The 23966-nt window shown below is 28.5% G+C and overlaps 1 protein-coding gene across 8 annotated transcripts in view; it reads right to left on the bottom strand.

The window, feature by feature from the left end:
• The window catches only part of Exd (PBX homeobox extradenticle), a 48825-nt gene that overhangs the window by 8116 nt on the left and 16743 nt on the right, over nt 1–23966 (bottom strand). For 7 of the 8 annotated variants that reach the window (XM_074257033.1, XM_074257029.1, XM_074257032.1 and 4 more), the window contains 5 exons: nt 10577–10830; nt 2249–2439; nt 1912–2047; nt 1734–1830; nt 838–1025 (listed from right to left, as the gene is read on the bottom strand). In XM_074257033.1, coding sequence (XP_074113134.1) covers nt 838–1025; nt 1734–1830; nt 1912–2047; nt 2249–2439; nt 10577–10830 — 866 coding nt within the window. The remainder of the gene's footprint in view (nt 1–837; nt 1026–1733; nt 1831–1911; nt 2048–2248; nt 2440–10576; nt 10831–23966) is intronic. The other variant, XM_074257031.1, reaches the window with a different exon arrangement.

Genomic DNA, 23966 nt, shown 5'->3' on the forward strand with positions numbered 1-23966 from the left:
TAGGTATATTTTATAATGTTAAAAGAAAAGTAGCAATTTTTTACATAAATGTATTGAAAGTAAATTACCTTGACGATAATTGTAATTTTTTAATAGTATGTCTGGTAATATATTCAATAAAAAAATTTTTATTTTTATAAATTACAATTGATAATAATTATGAATTGACGTCATTTAATTTTACAAACTAAATAAAAATTAAAAAAAAAAATCTTTTTATCTTCTAAAATTAAGCAAATTTGTATTAAAATGACTGAAATTTTATTATTTTATCGACAATTTTTTAAATTTAGTCTACAAGAGTTGAATTTTTTTTTTTTTATATTAAACGTGTTTTGTCTTCTAATTTTACCAATACATTATTAAATAAATAATAAACTAATTCTTGAAGCATACACAGAAAGAACAAGATGACGAAAGGGGATAGGTACTATCTAAAAAATTTTTTCACTCAGTATAATCTAGGATGATATCCAGTGTCATCTTGTTCTTTCCGTGTACGTGCATAGAAAAATGAATAAATTTAATAAATAAATTTTAAACTTACAAGTCAATATTGTAATATTACTACAATTATAAATTTTTTTTTTGTAGGCTTAATATTTAATTTTAACATACAATTAAATACTAAAATATTATAAAAATTTACAAAAATTTTTACAGTGTAACATTGAATAAAATTTAATCTCTAATTAAAAAACTGGCCCTTAAAGTTTAATTTAACAACTGCACACTATTTCACCAAAACAAAAATTAAAAACCATAAAATATTAATATTTGTATTTTTATGTAATAATAAAAATTTTTATTATAATTGTGCTAATGAAAGAATTTTACCTGGTGCATCGGATCATATCCCATGGATCCGTCATTGTAGGGTTGTGAACCATAGTCGCTTCCGTTAATTCCCATGCCGTATCCTGCCATGTCCTGAGGACCACCCGGTGGCGCCGGAGACATCATCGGCGTGGATGTACCCTGACTGGCGCCGCCCATGCTGTACGGCGACGCTCCTGCAAAAGCTGCTGTAGAAACAATCGCGGTGCTTACAAACGATCGAGGGGTAGCTAACTAATTTTTTTATTTATCTACTGTCTACAAGGAATCTACTGACTACTCAAATCTCCCTTCAATTTTTACTAAAATTAATCCAAAAATAAAAAGTTATTTAATTTTTTAAAATTCTAATTTAATGCTACTGTCGTTATATAATTTATTTATGTTATATGTTATATATTATATATTTTAATTTGAATTTAAATTTGAATGTATAATATTTAATTTGTATATTGTTAATTTTATTCGGGTGATTTATTGACAGTTGGAATAACAAGAGCCAGCGGCGGCAACGGGTACAAACAGTACATAGAGGAGAGTACAGAGCAGCTAAACACGAAAAGAGAAGGCACAATGAGCGGTAACTCACTTGCCAAATGATTTACAGTAATGAGAGTCGCTGCTGTGACACGATTTCTGCTGGTGCTATCGATTCTATCCAGTTGCTAGGCTGGACTACCTTTCACATAATAGCCGACAAAAGATATAATACAAGATAAAAATATAAAACAATTCCCTCAAAAATTTACTCCGTTAATTATTTATTATTTTATTTAATTTTATTAAAACTCACCAACAATTAATATTAATAAATAATTAAAAGGGAGATTTGTTGTTTGTTTTATATATTTTATTCTACCCCTTAATTCCTTGATTAAAATATTCTATTAACTTACCCGCTGCTTTTTTAGCGGCATACAAGTTAGCTTCTTCTTGTGCTTTGCCGATATTTTTCTTGTAACGTATTCTCTTGTTGCCAAACCAATTGGATACCTACAAAAATTATATTGTTAATTAATTATGATGATAATAATAATAGTAGTTCTTATAATTATTATTGATTAATCATTTTACCTGGCTGACGGTAATACCACACTTTCTCGCTAATTCTTCTTTAGCTTCTTCACTGGGGTAAGGATTACTCAAATGCGAGTAAAAATATTCGTTCAGTATTTCAGATGCTTGTTTACTAAAGTTCCGTCTTTTACGTCTGTAAAATTAAAAATTAATTAATATTATAAATTATACGCTTAATAATTAAAAAAAAATAATTTTTTTAATTTATAATATTTATAGGAAAACAACTAACTGTAAAAATTTGACTAAAAATATTGAAAATTTACTCGAAGACAAAATTAAAAAAAATTGAGAGTTAATTTTTTTGATTTTGGTTAATGAAAATAATTCAAACCTGGCATCAAGGAATCGACTTCTGAGGATCATAACAGCCTCACAGGTAGATTGTTTAAGCTGCATCTGGATACTCGAAAACTTTTTGTGAATTATTTGCACCATTCTTTCAATTTCCTTGGGTGTAATCGGCCTGGTACGACTTTGTTCTCTTAGAAGATTCATGACGTGCGTAGTGAACTCGTTACATGCCTGAAAGGATAAAAAAAAATTAGTCACTTTATTTTTATGACAATTAAAAATTTAATTTTCAAATAATAATAATAATAATAATAATAATAATAATAATAATAATAATAACTAACAACCTTGCAGTCACTATGTGACTGCCGTGACTTGTGATCTATAAATAAATAAAATTTTGCTTTATTAAATAATGTCTTTTGTTAAATAGCACTGTACTTTTTTAACTATTGACATTTTTAAAGATATGAGCTCACCTTGACATTACATTCATCGAGACCTTTCATTTGAGTAACCACATCAATTTTTCATATATTTATATATATTATATATATGTATATATGAAAAATATATCAAAAACGCATGTGGGTACTCATATGAAAGCTCTTGTTGAATGTAATATCAGGATGAACTTAGATCTTTAAAAATATCAATAATTAAGAAATGACCTTGTATCTTGTGAACTATTGACATTTTTAAAAATATAAGCTCACCCTGACATTACATTCATCGAGACCTTTCATTTAATTACCCACATCAATTTTTCATATATTTTTCATATATACATATTTATAAAATATATAAATATATGAAAAATTGATGTGGGTACTTAAATGAAAGATCTTTATGAGTATAACATCGGGATGAGCTTATATCTTTAAAAATGTCAATTTTTCACGAGATACAAGGTCATTTCTTAATTGTGTATCTAGAGATAGAGCAGTTTCGAATGCAGTCTAAATACTGATCATAATAAATTGATTATTGGTGAGAATGATATAAATCCATGAAAAGGCAAAACTCCCGGTCAAGACTTTTCCAGCGATACCAAATTTACACATAATATCCCATTTTATTATATAAATACACTGACCTCAAAATTTTGCTTATTCTCTTTATAATATAGATAATAATAATAATATTTCCTAAATGAGAAAAAAAATGTTAAGTACAATTGACAAGCAACATCGACAAAATTATTATTCCTTTTCATGTATGTTATTTTATGTATATTTTTTATTTTTTATATTTTTTTCAGCTTTTGGTGTTGAGAGAAGGGACTTAGCTTTGATATCAGTATTCGAAGCAGGCATCGGGTAGCTTTTCCTGAGGGAAGTCGTGGAACAGAGAGCAAGTGAGGACGAGATGAGAAAGCGGATGGTTTGCAATTTCGGAATGGATTCCACCCGACGGCGTTACTTCTATTCGCATACACTAGTCTCTTCTTGTTCTTCTCTTCTTATTCTATCTGACTTGGTATTCGTACGTACATTCGTTTAGTTTTATCCCCAAAACAGGCCAGACTCTCTATTAGGGTGGGTCAAAAAAATCGAATAATTTATTTTTGATTTTATACTCTGAAAAATAGGTTCGTAGACACCTAAAAAGAATTCTCTCCAAGTATAAGCTCTTAATTATAACGGGAAGGTCCTCCGCTTTGCGGGTTTCTATTTTTTTCGAATAATCAGATAAAAAAATTTATATCTCGCTTCCAACTGCTTGGAAAAATATTCCGTGGCATAGATTTTGTGAGAAATTGAATGCTTTACAAAAAAGGTCTCTTATGACTTTTTCAAAAACTCAACCGATTAAAAGATATTCATAGTTGAAGTTTGGCTATTTTAAGGAAAATATTCGTTTTTATTATGAATTTTATAAGTCGATGAAAAAAATTATTTCGGATTGCGGAACTCATGATTTTGTAGGAAATTTACTGCTCTACAAAAATGGTCTCTTATGATTTTTTGATTAAGTGAAGCCGTTACGAGATATTCATCGTCAAACATTAACGAATATCAATATTTCCAGTTTTTGATCAATAATTCGATAAATTTTAATTTAAACTATGAGTTTCAGGAAAATTTACATAAATTTGAGTTTCGATCGATAAAGAAATGTTATAATAAGTTAGATAAAGAATTATTGGAATTATCATTGATTTTCCTTGGAGAAATGACTCAAGAAAAGATTTCTTTCAAACGTCCTGGTGCTGTTCATCATGCTAGATGGATGGCTAAGGCCATTTATAGTTTGAAAATGTATCTATTCAGAGATGAATTCAAACTCTCTCAGAAAGAATTGCATGGTCTTCGTCATTTCTGTATTTTTATAGTCACATTGTATTTAAAAGCTTGGTTTTCATCAACTTCTGCAACAACTGCTGCTTATCATGACTTGCAGTTTATGAAAAATTTATTGGAGTACAAACATATCAATCCTTTGATTTCTTCAGCTACGTATGAAAAAATGATTTCGCACTTATGGTATTTGAGCGATGAACTTGCCATTTTATCACTGTTTGACGATGGCGTTCCATTAGAAGTAAAAAAAGTATTGTTGAAGCTGTTAATACTCGTGAAGGTACAGATTCTAAAGCTAAAAGATTTGTAATTGCTAAAAAGATTTGAATTCATTGGCGCAGAGAACTCTGAGTGACTTTGTGTCTAAAAAGTCATTAAATCTTTTCAAAATCTTCGATCTACCGTATGACTTTCTTGATGTCGATGTTGAATTATGGCCTACTAATGAGAGTTATCTCGAAAATAAAGAATACTTTCAACAACTAAAAGTTGTCAATGATTCAGCAGAGCGAGCTGTTGCATTAGTCAGTGAATATAATCAATGCTTGACAAAAATGAAGAACAATTCCAGTACTTATTGCAAGTTGTCAAAGAACATCAAAAACATTCCCAAATTGTAATAAAAGAAATTATTTATAGTAATAGCGTACTGTTATGTTAAAAATATAGACAATTATATTGCAATTGATAATTCAATAAAAAATTTATCTATAAAAAAGTTAAATACTGGTTGTTTCTCACTTGATTCAATACTTTTCATATTAAATTTGACAAAGAAATATGTCATTCACTTCAAATTAAACTAATCATTGGCTATATGTCGAAAAAAATGCTCTAATTTCTTGTTTTAATGCAATCAAACAAGCTCAAGACTGAAAACAATATTAAAAAAATTGTTTATAACATTTCTTTATCGATCGAAACTCAAATTTATGTAAATTTTCCTGAAACTCATAGTTTAAATTAAAATTTATCGAATTATTGATCAAAAACTGGAAATATTGATATTCGTTAATGTTTGACGATGAATATCTCGTAACGGCTTCACTTAATCAAAAAATCATAAGAGACCATTTTTGTAGAGCAGTAAATTTCCTACAAAATCATGAGTTCCGCAATCCGAAATAATTTTTTTCATCGACTTATAAAATTCATAATAAAAACGAATATTTTCCTTAAAATAGCCAAACTTCAACTATGAATATCTTTTAATCGGTTGAGTTTTTGAAAAAGTCATAAGAGACCTTTTTTGTAAAGCATTCAATTTCTCACAAAATCTATGCCACGGAATATTTTTCCAAGCAGTTGGAAGCGAGATATAAATTTTTTTATCTGATTATTCGAAAAAAATAGAAACCCGCAAAGCGGAGGACCTTCCCGTTATAATTAAGAGCTTATACTTGGAGAGAATTCTTTTTAGGTGTCTACGAACCTATTTTTCAGAGTATAAAGTCAAAAATAAATTATTCGATTTTTTTGACCCACCCTACTCTCTATACTATATATACTACTCGCAACTCTGTTGAGACCTTGTTCCTATCCGCCATAATACAAGAGCAGAGCCAGAAAATTAGAAACGAGAGACGAGGGTGGATCAGAATGATTCCCGTTTCCTCCACGGCGTACTATATATATATATATATACCAAATACCCTGAGAACTTAGAAAACGAGAGTGAAAGCCTGGATAGAAAACCCATCGAAGCTTTACTCATTTACCATTTTTTCTTGCTTTCTTCCTTTTTATTTTTGTCCGACAACTTTTAAGTCAATTTTTTTTGACACAGTGATATAATTTAATTTTAATATTTAAAATTACAAATCACAAAATATTTAACTCCGGCTAGTTACGCTTATACGTAAAAAAACAATAATAATAATTCCTTATGTACAGTCAAAAAAAAAACTTCTTTTAAGAATTTATGTTCTCGCGTGAACAAGAATATATTTTCTTAAAAATTAAAAAAAATATATTTTTCTGTTTGAAGTATTGATCGAATTAATTAAAATAATTTTTATTTAATTCAAGTGAAGCTATTCGATTTTTTTGTTGATAATAATAGAAACTAATGTTGATATTCTTCTTCCAAAAAATTAATTTATTAAATTATTTATTTAAAAAAATTCTTGAATTTTTTAAAACCACCAGAGTAATTCTCCTAATTATTAAAATAGACGTTATTAAAATAAACCACGTAAATAATTAAACTGTGTATATTCGGTATTTGAGATCAATAATCATGTTCATTTTGAACCATAATAGTCATTATTGAAATTAAATCCTAAAAACGGTTAAATTATTTAATTATGTTAAAGTAAGCCGAAATAGCTATTGTAAAGTAAGCTCTAATTTTTACAAATTTTAATTTTATTTTTGTTTATGATAAAATTAATATTTTTTTTTTTTAATATTTAAAAAAATGTACTTGACAAATAATTCACATGAAAACTTGTTAATTAAATTAGATATTTTTCAGCTATGCCTTATTAGCCGTCGGTATTTTACTTCTAATTCCACTGCAGAAAATAAATTTTTACCTTGTATAATTTAGCAAAAAAGATAATTATATAGAATGTATAGTAAGTAAACGCCAAGTATTAAAAATACAGATATAAAATTGGAGTTTTTATGTAACTGACCCCAACTTAGACATAAATTGATAAAATTTATTACAGAAAATCTCATTTGCAATGTACTGTAAAGTATGCTGGCAATAATCTAAGAAGAAAGATATAATGTGAAAATTAAAGTCAGCATTACAAACTGAAGCTCTGATACTACCCAGAAGAAACTGGACACTCGTAACGTAACATAACGGGATTACATATTGCATAGCAGAGAGTAAATTTGATTACTGTTAAATAATCTGGATTATTAATTCAAATAATGTATGCATGGAGATTATCATATATTTATAATTCCATATTCCATAAGATGAGTTTAAACTCACTGTGTAATGATCATCACGCGATATCTCAAAATTCCTCTTAGCTTTCTATTTTTGTCTGTCACGCCATTTCACATTGCCACGCAGCCATTCACCCCTCGCAATTTCAATTACATTTATTAATATATCTATATCTATATTTATATGTGACTGTGTATGGATATGGGTATGGGTATGGATAAGTATGTACATTACAAGAAAAGATGAAAATATTTCTCAGCTCGGCGATTGAAAATTCTTGGGTTGTATTATAAAAGTAGCAATAAGTAGGATACATTGCAGAAAAGCTACTGGTGAGGTACTTGATCGAACGAATTTCCATTACGCAAATCTGGGAATAGATTCGTGAACGAAAATAACGTAATGTAAATCTAGCAACTGAATCTTCAAGATATACTCTAAATGTAAATGAATTCATGAATAAATGTGTCTGTAGTGAGAAAAGACTAGCGTTAAAAATAACACAAAAAAACAATCCTTTATATAAATATTTATAGAAATTTTTAGAAAATCATAATCTTTTTCTATTTTTATATCAAACGGTACATTTTGCTGAATAATTTTCTCAATTATAATGCCCAAAAAAAATTTGTAAAAAATGAATTTTTCAGTGAACATGGGTCAGAATTTAAGAATTAAAACTAGAAAAGTTCAAATTTTTGTTTAAAAATTCACATCTCAGAATCTAGTCATCCGATCAGTTTGTTCTTGGACTTGTGTTTTTCCTTAATTCAAGGACTAAAAGAAATATATCTTACAATTTTCTTCTAAAATCGAAAGTTTACAAGTTATCACATTATAAAACAATCCCAAAAGTTTTTCGAAATGAATGACCTTGAAAAATGACATTTTTAGAATGCCTATATTTCGGAAACTACTTAACCGATTTCTTCATTCTTGGGCTTATTTTTTTCCGTTCGAAATGCTCTAGGTCAAGCTTTTTTAGTCGTTTGCATAAATCTAATATTTTTTGGCATAAACGAAGCTTTAAAACGGACTTTTTTTGCCTTCAAAATACAAGATTTTGGAAAAACAACTAATAAAAATAAAAAGAGACGAAGTTATAACGAATCAAGTTGAAATAAGCTTGAAGATACACAAAAGCCCAAAAAATAGTTGAGATTAGCCCATTTCGGCCCTTATCAGGGAATAAGATATTTCACATTTACTAGGCCTAAGCCTCTTTTCCTATTCTTAAGCTATTCTAAGGGGAAACGTAAATGTCCCAATAACTTTTACTCAGACTCATCACGTCAGGGTATATTTGTCTTTTATATATATTTATATCTATTTGTATACGTCTAGTCTTGGGTCTCAGAGAGTCAATAGTGACCCGATTTTTCAAACATTACGCTTGTATAAATAAGAAATACACTATATACGGTAAATAGAGTATGAATATCTTGAGCAGCAATCTTATAGAATAGAATCAGAGTATAGGGAATCAGATTGGTAAACAAAATATTTAAATAATTACATTTACATAACTGATTATTCTTCGTTATTCTTTATTCATGGAAAAATATCATATTGGTATGATAAAAAAAAATTTTAATGATCCTTCTACATCTGACTCAGCAATAATAAGGTATCCTCGCATACCAGCCAGACAGACACGTTGACATAAAAAAATCTATATAACAAATAAAAAGCATAGAAATAAATTTGTTCGAACACCCGGTACGTGACTACCGCTATCTGCAGTGCAGCTCTCCTACAATTCTGAAACGTCACGCGATTGCCACTTGGTACAAAGAGGTACCCTACCGCATTTGTCTAAAAATCTCAGTACAATTAATGTTCAATTTTATGAAAATTTTTCCAATCATTTAACATACATCAAAATACAATTTCAAAAATTGATGTATGATTTTTTGAGTGAAAAATTCAAAATTTTGTTTTTTTTCTGAAATTTTATTTACTTCAAAGAATTTTTTAATTAAAAAAAAAAATTTTCGGCAATTTTTATTTGAAAAAAATTTTTTCTATAATTATTCTACTTTTAATGTACTTACACGGAAAGAACAAGATGACACTGGATATCATCCCAGATTATACTCAGATATCTGTGGTGAAAAAAAATTTCAGGTAGTAGCTAAGAAATCCAAATTATACTCCGTGATATCTGAATTATACTCATTGTAATCTGGATTATATTCATTGTAATCTGGATTATACTCATTATAATCTGGATTACACTAGCTACTATCTGAAATTTTTTTTCTCTCAGTATAATCTAGGATGATATCCAGTGTAATCTTGTTTTTACCGTGTACTTGAAGAAAAAAAATTCTAAATATCATTTTTATTGATTGAAAAGTTGTGGGCCGTTTAACAATTTTTTTTTTTTTTTAAATAACAAAATGTTTATAGTAAAACAACAATTTTAAATAAAAAATTTTACTGAGTAAGATAGTAAACAATAAAAGGAACATTTGAAAAAAATTTAATGCAATCAAAATTTAAAAATATCATGAAAATTTTTCTATCAGTACTGAAATAATTTAATTGCTAATCAACAAAAAACAAAAAAATTAGCGTAAAATATGAACTCAATCTCCAGAGGAATTTTTGAAAATCCAGTAAATTAGTTTCTTAAAATAGTGAAGTTGTCACGTAAGAAATAGTAAACTACGACAATAGAAGTGAGAGCTCGACGGCACGCAATCCTCGGCATATCTTTCGACTATTACTGTGTATATATGTACAGATAAAACGGTATGATACTTGTTCTCTAGTACAATAGACTGAAACAAAGATCTGGAGAGTCAATCATTGATCGTCTGCACGCGAGATTTTACTTAAGCAAGCGCACGTTGGTTCATTAGCACGCAAATCGGTGTCGTACTTTACCTCCACCTATATCTATCTCTCGTACACTTGCTCCTGCTCCGCTACTCTCATTACTTTTCGCCTTGCTTTACTTGTCGCATGAATATAATCTCGAGCTATGAAATTGCATTTCTTATCGTTGATTAACTTTAATCCGGGCATATATTTCCTTATGACGCTTCTACTTTTTTCCCTGGTAATCTAATTATTTTTTTGCTTTCTAATAAAAATGGATTCAAATGTATTTTAATAAATAATAAATGAATGAAGTGGATTGGATACAAACTTGTTCGTATTTCTCGAGCTCCTGGTGGTAAATTTGTCTGATTTGGGCAAGCTTAGCACGGTAGTCAGAGTGTTCAATAGCGTTGTCGGGCTGTCCTGGTGGTCCAGCTGCTGAGGCTGCTGACGCAGATGCTGCAGCTCCAGCACCGCCGCCTTTTTCCGGTCCAGCAACGCCCTCGGCTATCAACATGTTGTCTAACCTCATCAGCTGGGGATCTGGAGGCTCTTCTTCTTGGGTATTTCTCAGTGACAGAACTGAAATATTTAAGAAAAGCAAAATTTAGTTTGATAATTATAAATATAAAAATAATATTGCTATCACATAATCAATTACGAATAATTTAATAAAAATTGTGACGGAACAAATTTATAAACCAACAAACTATTCAAAATTGCTCTAAAAATTTAGTACTACACTTAAAAAAAATTGCTTTGATTCAAAAGAAAAATTCTTGAACTAATAAAATTAATTTAAAAAGTTTCATTGTCTTTAATTAGCACTAAAAATTTTTGAATTAAGTGAACTTTACTTAAACTAAAAAGAATTTTTCTACTTAAATTCAAGATGATTTTTTTTAATTTAAAAATTCTTTTCTTGAAGTAAATTAACTTTTTTTTTTCAATGTATCAAAAAATATATAAAATCATGAAAAGACACAAATTAAGGTCAAGATCTTTTTAAAGATACTTAATTTAATTAAAAAATTATTTTTACGTAATTTAATTTTGCTTATTTTTTTAACGATTGCAATCATAAACTGACTATCGTCGAAAAAAATATCAAACCGTGAAAAGAAATAAATTGAAGTTACGAATTTTCTGGTGGTACCAAATTTAATTATAAAAATACATTTTTTAATAAAGATGTACGCGTTACAAAATTTATTTTATTCTTTTAATTAATATGGATTAATATTTGGCATGTAGCTCCACATGTACATGTACAAAAAAAAATGAAAGAACAAATTTTATTTAGTACAAAATTCAAATCTATTCAAAACTACTCCGAAAATTTATAATAAATTAACTATCACTGAAAAAAATATCAAACCTTCAAAAGGTACAAATTCAGGCTAAGATTTTTTAAATTATATTAAATTAAACTTAAAAAATGCAATTTATTGTATAAATACACCGGACGAAATTTTCCTTATTATTTTTATTGTAGAGATTATCATTGTTATTATTGTGAATAAAAAATTGAATTTATAGGAATGGTATAACTTAAAAAGTCCTTATCTCAAAACCCTTATAAAAAATTTTGTATTACATCAAAAAGAAATTAAGTAAGAAATGGATACTTCCTTTTTGTTTAATTCAATTGTACCCACAAATGGATCGAACAGAAATAAAAGACCTAAAGTCAAGTAAACTACTATACAGTATACTAGCAAAGTCTGAGTCGTAAAAATAGAATAAAAAAGCTAAAACACACGTAAGTAGGTAGAATAGTATCAGAAACATTGATTGTTGTTTTATTTTTACCCAGACGTTTATCGGATCATAAAAGAATCAATTTTCACTATTCAATAAGACTTTTTTTTTTTTTTTCGTTTTTCAAATTCCTCTACTAGATTTTTAAATTCATAATTGCAGACCAGAACTACAAAACTCTGTAAGTTTAAATGGACCCACAGCAGTAGTTAATTAAAATTTGTTTGTTTTTGAGCTAAAATAATTGAAGAAATAATAGACAAGTAACAAAAGTAAATAATAAAAGGAAGGAGCAGACAAAATCAATTGAAAATAAGTTAGAGTATCTTATCGACATTCTGTCAAAATGTCGATTTTATCAAACAGTTCTATTATCTTTCTGAACTAGTATATATATATATATTGTAACAATAAGGTCCTTGAAAAATTTCATTGTATTTTATTCAATTTATTATCATGTTTATTTGTTATTATTTTTATTCATTTATTTACAATTTGATTGTTGTAAAAAAAAAAAAAAAAAAAAAATACATACATTTTTTCTCTTTTTTACGGAAGAATAACAATCGCTAAAATGGTTCAGAAAAGTTAAGAGAAATAAAGTTCCGAAAAGTAAGACCGTGAAATGAATGCGTACTACTAATGCATTTATACGATGTGCAACAATTAAAGGTGAGAAAAAAAAGGGTTCAAGTTTTAAACGACACTACACTCTGGGGAGAATCGAGAGCAAGGGTTACATTTTTTTTATTTTATAAGTGCGAATTAAAACACGGTAAAATTAAACATTTAAATGACTAAAATTTTTTTAACAATTATTTTCCCCCTTTTAAATTTCTATTTGTTGCTTTAGAAAGCAGCAGAATTATTATGACAAAAATAGCCAATAAAAAGAGTAAAAATAGTTAATAAAATAGAGTCTGGTGTTTAGCGGCCAATAATCTGACTATTATGTCGTAAGGGTGGATTGCCAGGGGTACAAGAGATCGGTGAAAAGGATGATGATGATGGTAGTAGTATGACTTTCCTCTACTCCACTACTGTGTGCTTTCCTTTCTGTTCCGTATGTGCTGCTCCCGGCGTCAGATAAAGAGGAAGAAGACAAAAAAGAAGGGAAGCACCTCCTTACAAGCGCGTAAACTCAGTTTTACTAGCAGTTAACATTTTACGAGTCGAGCGGCGGCCTGCCAGGGTGCTTATGCTTGCGACTCCTGTATTACTCTCACATTTTTATTTTCCTCTATATCTACGTCACATGTCGCACAATACTTTACTTATACTAATACATACTGTTACCATCACCATCGCTATTACTATTACTGTTTCATTGTTCACCTTTGTCGCTGACATACTCTTCAATCTAAGTTCAAGTACGTAAACTTTTCTTTTACTGCTGTGTCTTTCGACTATGTTTTACTTGGGTCATTAAAATTTTGGGTTAGTACTAGGTCAATGCTGTGATTAATTGTCACGATCATTAAAAGTCCTACACAAAATCAAGAATTTTTTGTTTTGAAAAATTAAATTTTTCATTTATTTTATTGATCATTTATGATTTAAATTATGTGTTTATGCAATGATAAAAGAGGAAGAATTCATCATTCATGATTAAGGATTAAAGAATAATCATTAGTGTTTAATGATGACCCTAAAAAAAATTAAGTTGAATCAAGACTGAAAATTCTTGAATCTAGAAAAATTTTCTAATTCAAAAATTTTTATCTTGGATCGAGTTAATTTTTTTTTAGTGTAAGGATTAATGATTACAAATTAAGGATTAGAAATTTACGATTAAAAATTAAAAATTCATTGTTAATGATTTATAATAGAAGTTTATGGATTCATGATTGAGACTTAAAAATTAGTGATTAAGGATCAATGATTAAAAACTAAGGATTCATGATAAAGGACCGAAAATTGATGATTGATGATTGATGATTAATGATTAATATAGGAGCAGGAAAAATATTTTGTTGTAAATATTTTCTATGCTTCTACTTTAGTAAAAGTTTTCGGTTTAAGTATTTTTATTTTTAGTTGCAAGGATAAGTGGTTGTAAATTTAAGGATTAGATGAGTAACTAGTATTTCTAACATGTTGTCGCCAGATGTCAAAATATTGTTACTCTGTAAGATGGTTAAACATATTGTAGTTTAAGTGCAAGTGAGAGAATGAGCAAGAGTGTATGAAGAATGCAAGTATGCTGTTTAGAGATGGGGGTGAGAAGGGACCGAAAGGCCCAAGTAATTTTAAAGGACAGTTTTGTAAGTTAATAAATCTATTATTATACTTTTAAAAATATCGCCTCGTGCTGTAATTTCTTTTAATTAATATAATTTAAAAATCTATATTCTACATTAATAATAAAAATTTGAAAATTAAGAATTCATAATCAACAATTGATGATTGAACATTTAAGATTCATGATTTATTATCAAAGATCAATGATTTAAGACTAAGGATTTACAATTAAGAATTAAGGATTGAGAATTCATGATTAACAATTAAAAATCAGTTGTTAATTGGGGCTATCATGATCAAAATTATGAATTTTTTTTAACTGTAATAATTATACCATTTTTTTTGTTCTAAAAGTTTAGTATGTACTAAATTATGGGATAACTTTGTAAATAAAAAATTAAACCTTGTACATGTATGGGTGTGAGTGTATGTGTTTTTAGTTGGAAGGAAAGGTTGGTGGTGAAATATGTTTGACTCGTTTTAAACTGCAATGGGGGCTTTACTCGTTGGCCAGTTGATAATTTAGAGCCATGACTTCGGCACGGTATTGATCTAAACGAGAACCGTAAAAGCAATTAAGATAAAGAACAAAAGGGTTCCCGGCTTTTGATTTTCTGAGGGTGGCTTAATAAAAATAAATAGTAATTGCCATGCTTATACTTACTTTCCACACTCTAAATTTAAATCCCAATCATTTTGTAAAGCTAATATTTAGAATTATAAATAATATTTATTTTTTTGAATAAGGGTATAAATTCTCATGAGATGAAATGAGTAAAAGATGAGATTTGGTAGAAAAACACCCTCTGAGATGTCAATTCCCGAGGGAGTGCAAAGATATTGACGGGCGATAATAATTTAATACTTTGTGATTTATGAACATAAATTTTTATTTTATTTTTTCGATCATTGAATAATAAATTTATCGAATAATTAAACAACAAAATTTTATTAAAATATTGGCCGAAACTAAATTTTTTTTTTTACCAAAAATTTTTGTGTACAATCTCATTACACGCATCTGCTTCCTACAATTTATATGTGATAAAACAAATAGTTAATAAAGAGCAATTAATAAGAACTAGCCGACCGGTGCTAATATTTTGTACAATACCGTGATGTTTATTGCTACTATAAAAAAAAAAAAAAAAAAAAGAAAAAAAAAAAAACTTTCATCGACAAAAATTTTAATTCACAAATTTCCAAATTTTTAAATAATCTTATTTTTATTTGTTTATATTACAATATTGAGGAAAATATTATTTTGATAAGACTTTCGACACTCGTGTTTTGACACACACTCTCTGCTTGTTGTGCCATCCGCACTCAACATCAAAAACCGCATCTAATTATTTACATAGCTAAATGTATGGTCAACAGATGGCGTTGAATTTTGTATTTCATTTTTCCAACTAAAAATTTTTTTTTACATTTTTCGGGATTTATATCGCTAAGTTTAGTAAAGAATTAACAAAAATTTTACAATGCCACAAAAAAATACCTTTGAGAAAAAAAAATATAATTTCAAATTATCAAAAAATTTTTTTTATTTGAAAAATTTGTACCTCCCACAAATGATTTACTAATTTTCGATTTACTAATCTATTTCATTCCAGCTTCCCATAAAAATAATAAATAATAAATAAAATCCGGGCATTAATTTGAAATAGGATTACGTGATAAAATAAATATGAAATATAATTTTAAAAAACAGAAAATTTAAATTATGAAGCTCACTATACCATCAATCGTGAAGTTAATCTAAAGAGTAACCATTCCCAGCGGAGCACTTTCGACAATTGGAAACGCTATCAACTATCAAACGTATAAATATTCTGTGTACACTTAGCGCAAACATAATAAATTTTATAAATTTATTATCAATGGATTTTTAAATTAAACTTTATCGAGTTTATTCTGATAAATTCGATAGTTATAATTACAATAATTATAATAATTTATAATTGTAGATCATGACAAATATGGATGCCAGGTAGAATATTAAAAATGGCGATACTAATTAAGTATGCTAATAAATGCGAGTAATAATACCAGGATTGGTAGTTTAAATAATTGATTTAATTAGTAACACACTAGGCAGGATACAGGATGATTACTCGGTACTCATGATCCGAAAATAATGTATTGAGTAGAGTAGAGATTGTAATTGTGATTGTTATATTTGTATGTACCGTAGTACGGTTAGAAATACGAGAAATTTTACGGGCGGAAAATCAGCGAATAATTGTTACGGCGCGTTTTGATCGCATAAAACACCTCGTAAATGTCATAGGGCTTCGGTTTCATAGAGAAGAGGGTGGTAGTGTCGGTGTCGATACGAATGGTGGTGGTACGCTTCTGAACCACCCCTAACTCCAACGACACCAACTCCGAGTGTGGGGCAGCATTACGTCGCATTATCGAGACATTTGCCTTAAGCTTTAGTGTTTGGTATTGGATTTTTTATGAATCCTAAGGATGAACTTTATCCCCTACTACGATTTGTTTTCCAAATAAATATCGAGTATCCGAAATGCAAAGTTTTTTTTTTTGCTTAGTTGTTCAAGAAAATTGTTTTTTTTTAATACTTAAAAAATTATTTTATAAATTTCTAAGTATTTTTTATTGCTATTTTCAACTTATAAATTTTTGGATGACATTCACTGATATTGAATTTAATTTTTGCTTCATTTGGTAATTTAAATAAATAACAGTGTCGCATACTAATTAATTTCATTGGTATTCATCAGCGCAAATGAATGGTTTCGGTTTAATTAATTAAATTTTGTATTATGCCGTCAAATTAATACATCTAATATCCCGGATGAAAAATTTAATTATATCTCTTTTTAAAATACTAAATTTTTGTTGAATTTATTTTTTGCTGTTTTAGTAATAAGTATAATGACCACTAAAATAATAGATCACACGGAAAAAAAAAAACTCGAAAAATTACAGTTTTAAATGTAGTTATTACAGATTTTATAAGAATTACATTGTAGAATGTAATATTTACATTGAAAGCTCTGAATATTAAATTAAAAAATTGAATTTAGAAAAATTTTATTTCAAACTGTAATTTTTCTAATTTTGATTACGATGGGACCAATTTTACATTTTATACTGTAATTTTTCGAGTTTTCTTTTTTCCGTGCAATTCAAAATTTTTTGTTTTTAATCCAGTTTCTTCTTTTTAAGTGAATGTTTTGAACTGTTATTTTTTTGAATATTGTTTTTCGGAAGAATTGAGCAATTTTTTCTTTAGCTTGAAACAAAAATTTGAGCCATTTATATTACATGATACTGAAATTAACTAATAGAAAGTTCTATAATTTTTCAAATGAACAAATTACTACAATGAAAATCAACAAAATCATTAACGAAATTTTGAAAAACTATGAGTGTAATAATTTTTGAATCTTAAAATAAACTAAATGAATTTAATAAAAATCACAGAGTAAAAAATTACAATGACAGTCATTTCAACATACATACTAGTTGAAGCGTTTGTAGCACAAAGAAGCTTTTACGTGCATACATATACTTCGAATGGAATGCAAGCTCTTGTATTCTGACTTCACCTACATGCACATAGTTATCGCAAACCATATTTTTCTACGTGCCTCTTATTCTCTGAGTGGATGCAGCCCGAAAGTGTCTCTTTTTTGAAATAGCAATTATTAGTCTTAAATTTTTTTCTGTTCAGCCAATTAAATAAACTTAGTTACGAAAAATTTCAACTTATTTTCGCAATGAGTTCTCGTTTTAATCTGGCCTAATTAATAAAGGCAAGTTACCGTTTTTCTGGCAATTAAAACATTAAAAAATAAAACTAAAGTAATGAGCAAAGAGAACAACTGTCTGTGTCTGTGTTTATAAAGATGAAAAGGCAGGGTAAAAAAACTCCAAGAGTGATAAAAAGATATGAAGAAGTTGAAATAATAAAAAAGGAGAGAAGAATAGAAGGATGATGACGAAAGTTAAGGTAGCTTTCAAGGGTGAACGGGTGGGTGGAGAGGGGTATTAATAAAACGTTCTGCACGAGTAGGACGAGAGAAAAATAAATTCTTATTGCCTGGCGAGTCCGGTATTTCCGCAATATACGGCGCAGGTGTACCAAATGTTATATCCTCCCTTCCTTACACTCGCCTCTGTACTCATATTTTCTTTCTCTCTCTCTCTCTCTCCTCCCTTACGACGGTCCATAAGGGGTGCTTGGAAGCTCTATACAACGTGAACCTTCCATGCTTTCAGGGACGTATGAATTCAAGTTTAATGGCTTTGCGAATGATAAATTGCGAAGAATAAACAAAAATATTATTCAAGTTTCAGGTTTTGGAAAACCATTCAAGTCAAAATTTCTTTAAAGGAAATAAATATTATTAAAGAAAATTTTCTGAAAAAAACTGAATTTTTTAGTTTGGGAATTTTTCTTCTTGGTTTCAAAAATACATTTTTTGATCCATCAATTTAAATTCTGAAGGTTTCAATGCCAGCCTACTATATTGATGATTTTAAAAATTTTTTACGACTATTAAAAATGAACCGTATGAAAGAGTAAATATTTAACTTCCTATACTATACTTAACTTAATTAGTACCGATTTTCTATACTAATTTTATATTTTTATAATTATTCAAATATTTTTCATAATTATAGACTTCAATATCATTGTTAGTTTTTTTTATGTTTAAGCGGTCTGTCTAGTAATGTGAAATAAAAATTGACAATATATGGCCATATCAAAAAGGTTTTTTTTGGGTTGACTCATAAATTAAATCAATAAATGACAATTCAATTTTTTTTTATGAGAAATATGGAAATTAATTAGAAGCTAAAATAATTGAACAAAGAATTTTTTGCGATTTGACAAAAATTTTTGTATGAATAAAATTTCATTAAAAAAATTTGGAATTTAGAAATCAAAAGTTTAAAATTAAAAAGAAAAATCTGAGTACTTTTTTTTATCATTTATTTTATAAGAAAAGAAATTGAACTCCAAAAAAAATTTTGGTTTTATCCCTAGAAAAATTTGAAATAAAACCAAAACATCAATTTTGAATAAAACTAAAAGTAAAATATTAATCAAGGCTAGTTTAATCTCTCATAAATTGCAACTGTAAATAAAATTCTTTTTCGGCCATCGTACTTTAAAATAAAAAAATTTTTTTTTTTTTAATAACAAACATGATAACCCAAAGAACGAATCCGACATTAATAAAGAAAAATAAATATATACAATAGAGGAACATGAGAGAATAGTCGGCGCGATGCCCTTTACCTTCGTCCGCGTCGATTCGATACGTCTGGCAGAAAATGTTTTCTCCGCGCGCGCGTCTCCCTTTTGTGAGGGAGTAAAAGAGTGAGGGGAAGAGAGAGAGAGAGAGAGGGTTTGTTATATGTACAAAACACACACATATATAATATATACATATATATAATGGTAGGATAGTATGGAAGAGTATGCGCGAACGTGGTTACAGTGAGAGCTTGCTGAGGGGTTAAAAGGTATGGAGAAAATGAGATAGTATTCGTAGACAAAGGGGATGAAACGCGAGGGATGTGGGCGCCAACGTGGCGTATTGATCGAGTGGCTTTCGAGACTACTACACTATATGTATTATATCCGTATATTTTAGTCTCACCCGTTATAATATCTCCTAAACCCACCAAAAACTACCCCTCGACAGAGAACAGAGACCCTCTCTTTCTCTCTATCTCTATCTCTGTGCTGCCGATCGTGTTTACGTTTTCAAGCCCAAAATTTTGGGGAACACCCTGTGGAAAACATTAATTATTGATGTGCTTTATACACACTACACCGTTTTCCCTTTTTTATTTTATTTTATCTTATTTTGAAGGACGGAAAATAAATAAAAAATTTGGGGATATCAATGCCTGAACCAAAATTAAAGAATACTTTTCATTGCTCAGCAGTTTAAGTTATATTCCGAGTGAACGAATTTACATTGGATTGTCTTTTTTTACGAGTAAAGAAGAGTATCCAATAAAAATAATAAAATTGCAGACTCCAGAGTCTAGACTGCTAGAAACGAGTTAAATTCAGAGGCTAACGAAAAAACGAGTTTACCATATCGCTTTAGTAGTTTACGGATCCGATGTATATATAACTATACCGCCTGATGTGTCTTTGGTATTCGTGATTCGTGATGTTGGATTTTTATGGTCTATAGGGGTCATAAGATCACCAAATACGTGTTAGAAAAAGAATCAACGAGTATATTCCCGTTGTGTTATCGCTGAAACGAGACGAGCATACGTCATTTTTTTTTCAAGTTTCTGTACAACTACTTGTTTGGTTAATTTTATTGATATTCTAAAATAATGTTTAGATAGTAGCGGCAACACTTGAGTTTAGGTTAAAAAATATTTTGTTTTTAAAAAACGGCTCTATGTTTTTTAGTTCAATGATACAAAAAAAAATTTTTAGTAATGTGATAAGCCAAAAATTTTTATTAAAGTCAAATTAGCAGGCTAAACTATTTGATTTTATTGACACGTAATTAATAAAAAAAATTTAGTGGTTTTTTTTTTATTTCACCCTAAATTTTTTTCAATTTTTATTGTAACTTACAAAAAATAAAAAGTTTCAATGTTGTTTTTAAAATCATTAATTTTTATTGATGCAAAATTGTTTGAATGAAAAAAAAAAATAATTTCATTGATTTTTTATAGTGTATTTTTAAAAAAAGAAATTGCAGTAAAATTGAAAAAAAAAAAAATTTTTTTTTGGTTAAAAAAACTAAAAATTGTTGCGATAAAATAAAATTTTATTTATTTCACAGCAAAAATCTCATATTGGGTCAAAATAGTGAATTGTTGTATCATAAGTAATTTTTTAGTGTTAAAAAAATTTCAAATTTTTTTTAAATAATTTTAAAATTCCCAAAAAATCTTTTACAAAGCAAAATTTGAAAAAATAAAAAAAATCTAAGTTAAATAATAATTTATTATAATAAAGTTAGTCGTAAGGATTTATTTGATGATTCAACACAAAATATATAGAGATGAGATAGTAAAGAAGATGAGATGAGATGAGAAAGGATCTTAGAAGTAAAGGCAACGGGAGATGAAACTCAGCTGGCGTCAATGTTGACACCGCTGGGGGTTGAATCAAGTTCGAGAGCGAATAAAAAAATAAAAGAAAAAGAAAACCGAGACAATAAAGAAGAGAAAACTATATAATGCGAGAGAGCTAAATTTTCTCAGTTCTTGGTTATACTATACGTTATCCTTGCTTCGATAGAGCTTTACTTTTCACAAAGAATGAAAGAGGAGCTTCTTTATAATATAAGCATACATGCAATTCTTTTCGTCCGGTTTTTCCACTCTTTGTCGCGTAGTATTCAGACCAAAATGAGTATAGAAGTTTAAAATGAGCTCGGAAATCCTCAGACCTCCTAAGAGTTTTTCCAGTAAAATAATAAAAAACTTATACCGAACTTCACAATCACGTCGTTTGTATACTTGCCAAATTACCAAATTACCAAGTTACCAAATTTTGAACATTTTTGTGCTTTACTATTTAAGAATTTATTTTTATACTTGAAAACAATTATTTTCAAATAAAACAAGACCAAATTTCATTTTATTTACAAGGGTAATATTTTATAAAATAATACCTGCAAAGAGTCTCAAGAGACGCTACTTCTCATTAGGCTTTAAAAAAATTCTAGTTCATCCATTGCCTTTTTTTCCAAGAAGGAATAGTACGTAAGAGCAGAAAGACTGGATATTATATAAGAGAATAAGAACCTGCAGGACAAGGTGCATTTACGGCTCCCCAGAGTGTCCCGTACCGAAAAATGAAACCGAGTTTCATTTATTTTGCTCTATTTTTCTTTCATATATGTTGAAATTTCCTTCTTCAGTTTATTACAGAACCACATTTTACGGATAGAGAAATTGAGAAAAAATTCTGATGGGAAAATTCTTATGTATTTTACGATATTAGATTTTTTTTTGACAAAAAATCAGACATCAATATGTCAAAATTTATTTTTCTAAACTTTAAGAATTGAAAAAGAAGATATTTTTTATTTAATAAAAAATTAAATAGTTAAGATTCGTTTTGAGAAAACAAAAGTAGAGCCAGAGGTGAAAATTTTTATAACTTTACTCCTAATGAATTATATGTCATTTTTTATAGATCATGACCTTTTCATAAAAAAAATGAACTTTAGAATTGTGACTTTAAAAAAAAATTAAAAATTAAATTTATGAAATTTTTGAAATTATTAATTATTAAAGAGTAAAAGATATTAATTAAAAAAATGTATCGTTTAATGTAAAAATTTTTAATTTTAAAATACAAAATATGCAAATAATCCTAAAACACACGATCAATACGAATTAATAATTTTGAAAGAAAATGATTGAAATTTTTGAAATGATTAATTATTATTTAAGAGTGAAATTAATTATTTAAAAAAAAATGTATCATTTAATATAACAATATCAAATTTTGAACTAAAAAATGTCCAAATTATTATATAAAAAATAATTGGTACTTATAAAAAGTCTAAACGCACTCGGGAGTGCAATTATAAGAATTTTTTAGCAATTCTTTAGCGTCTCGTATGTTTAACACGATAAAAAGGATAAATTTTTTTCCTGACAGAAAACGAAATACATCGGGAGCATGCATAATACATAAGTGGTAGGAACGCACGGTGAGAATTCGAAATCCGCCAGAAACCGCATGGAAACGAGTTCCTGGGAGAGTATAAAGAAAATAGACATAAAAAAATAAAAATGTGATAATAAAACGAATAAAAAAAAGTTAAATAAAATAAAATTACAAGGCAGAAAAGAAAACTAAGAAGCATTATAACATTGAGCAAGGATTCTTTCTCCCTCGTCCCTCGTGATACTCTTTCTCTTCACACCACCGCGCCACCCCCTACGTCTTCTCACACCTTCGGCTGTCTTTCTTCCCTTCACACCGTACACAAGCGCAACCGTAGCTCAAGTAATTGGAGTGCCTCCAAAAGTTCTTCACAAGAAGAATCCTTTGGCCTTTCCTTTTCTTTACTTGTTTTAAGTAAAGGGGCAGTTAAATATTTTACAAGTATCCCAAATGGTTAAGCTCTCGTTATTTTTCAAATTAAATCATCCTTATATTTTTAATTACCAAGTTAATTCATTAATTATTTCCTTGCTGTCCTTATTCTCAATACGAATATATGCATTGTTTTCGCTAATTAATTTCTGGAACATCAGAGCCAACAATATCACACATTTTATTGATGTAATAATTTTTTATCTCTAGGTTTTATGCCCGGAAAATAAAATTTTATGTTTCACAAAGAAAATGTAAACATTCATAAATAAAAGTTTTATTACCCGTACAAGTTTGGAATTATTTATTAATTTTTTCCTTAATTGTGAAAACGCTTAATTTAACTCATCAGAGTTGAAATTAAATTCAGAGCAATATTTTTTTGAGGATGCGTTATTATTAGGTAACGCAAGGACATGGATGCCCGGAAACATTGGAATATAATATTCCAAGTGCACTAAGAGAGTCCACGAGCCAGCGAGACACACACGGGACCTGTTGCTGTCGAGTTTACGGTGTTTTTACGAGCAACGTTACAGCCATTCCTGAGCACGGGGGTTGAACGTTCCTCTCCTTCTCTCTCATTTTTACGTCCTATTTCTCCTTTCTGTTCTCGCGATATCTTCGGCCCATT

Source organism: Cotesia typhae, unplaced genomic scaffold (assembly GCF_013202065.1).
Source record: "Cotesia typhae breed Kobodo isofemale line unplaced genomic scaffold, CoteBio_Ctyphae scaffold_152, whole genome shotgun sequence".
NCBI classification, from domain to species: domain Eukaryota; kingdom Metazoa; phylum Arthropoda; class Insecta; order Hymenoptera; family Braconidae; genus Cotesia; species Cotesia typhae.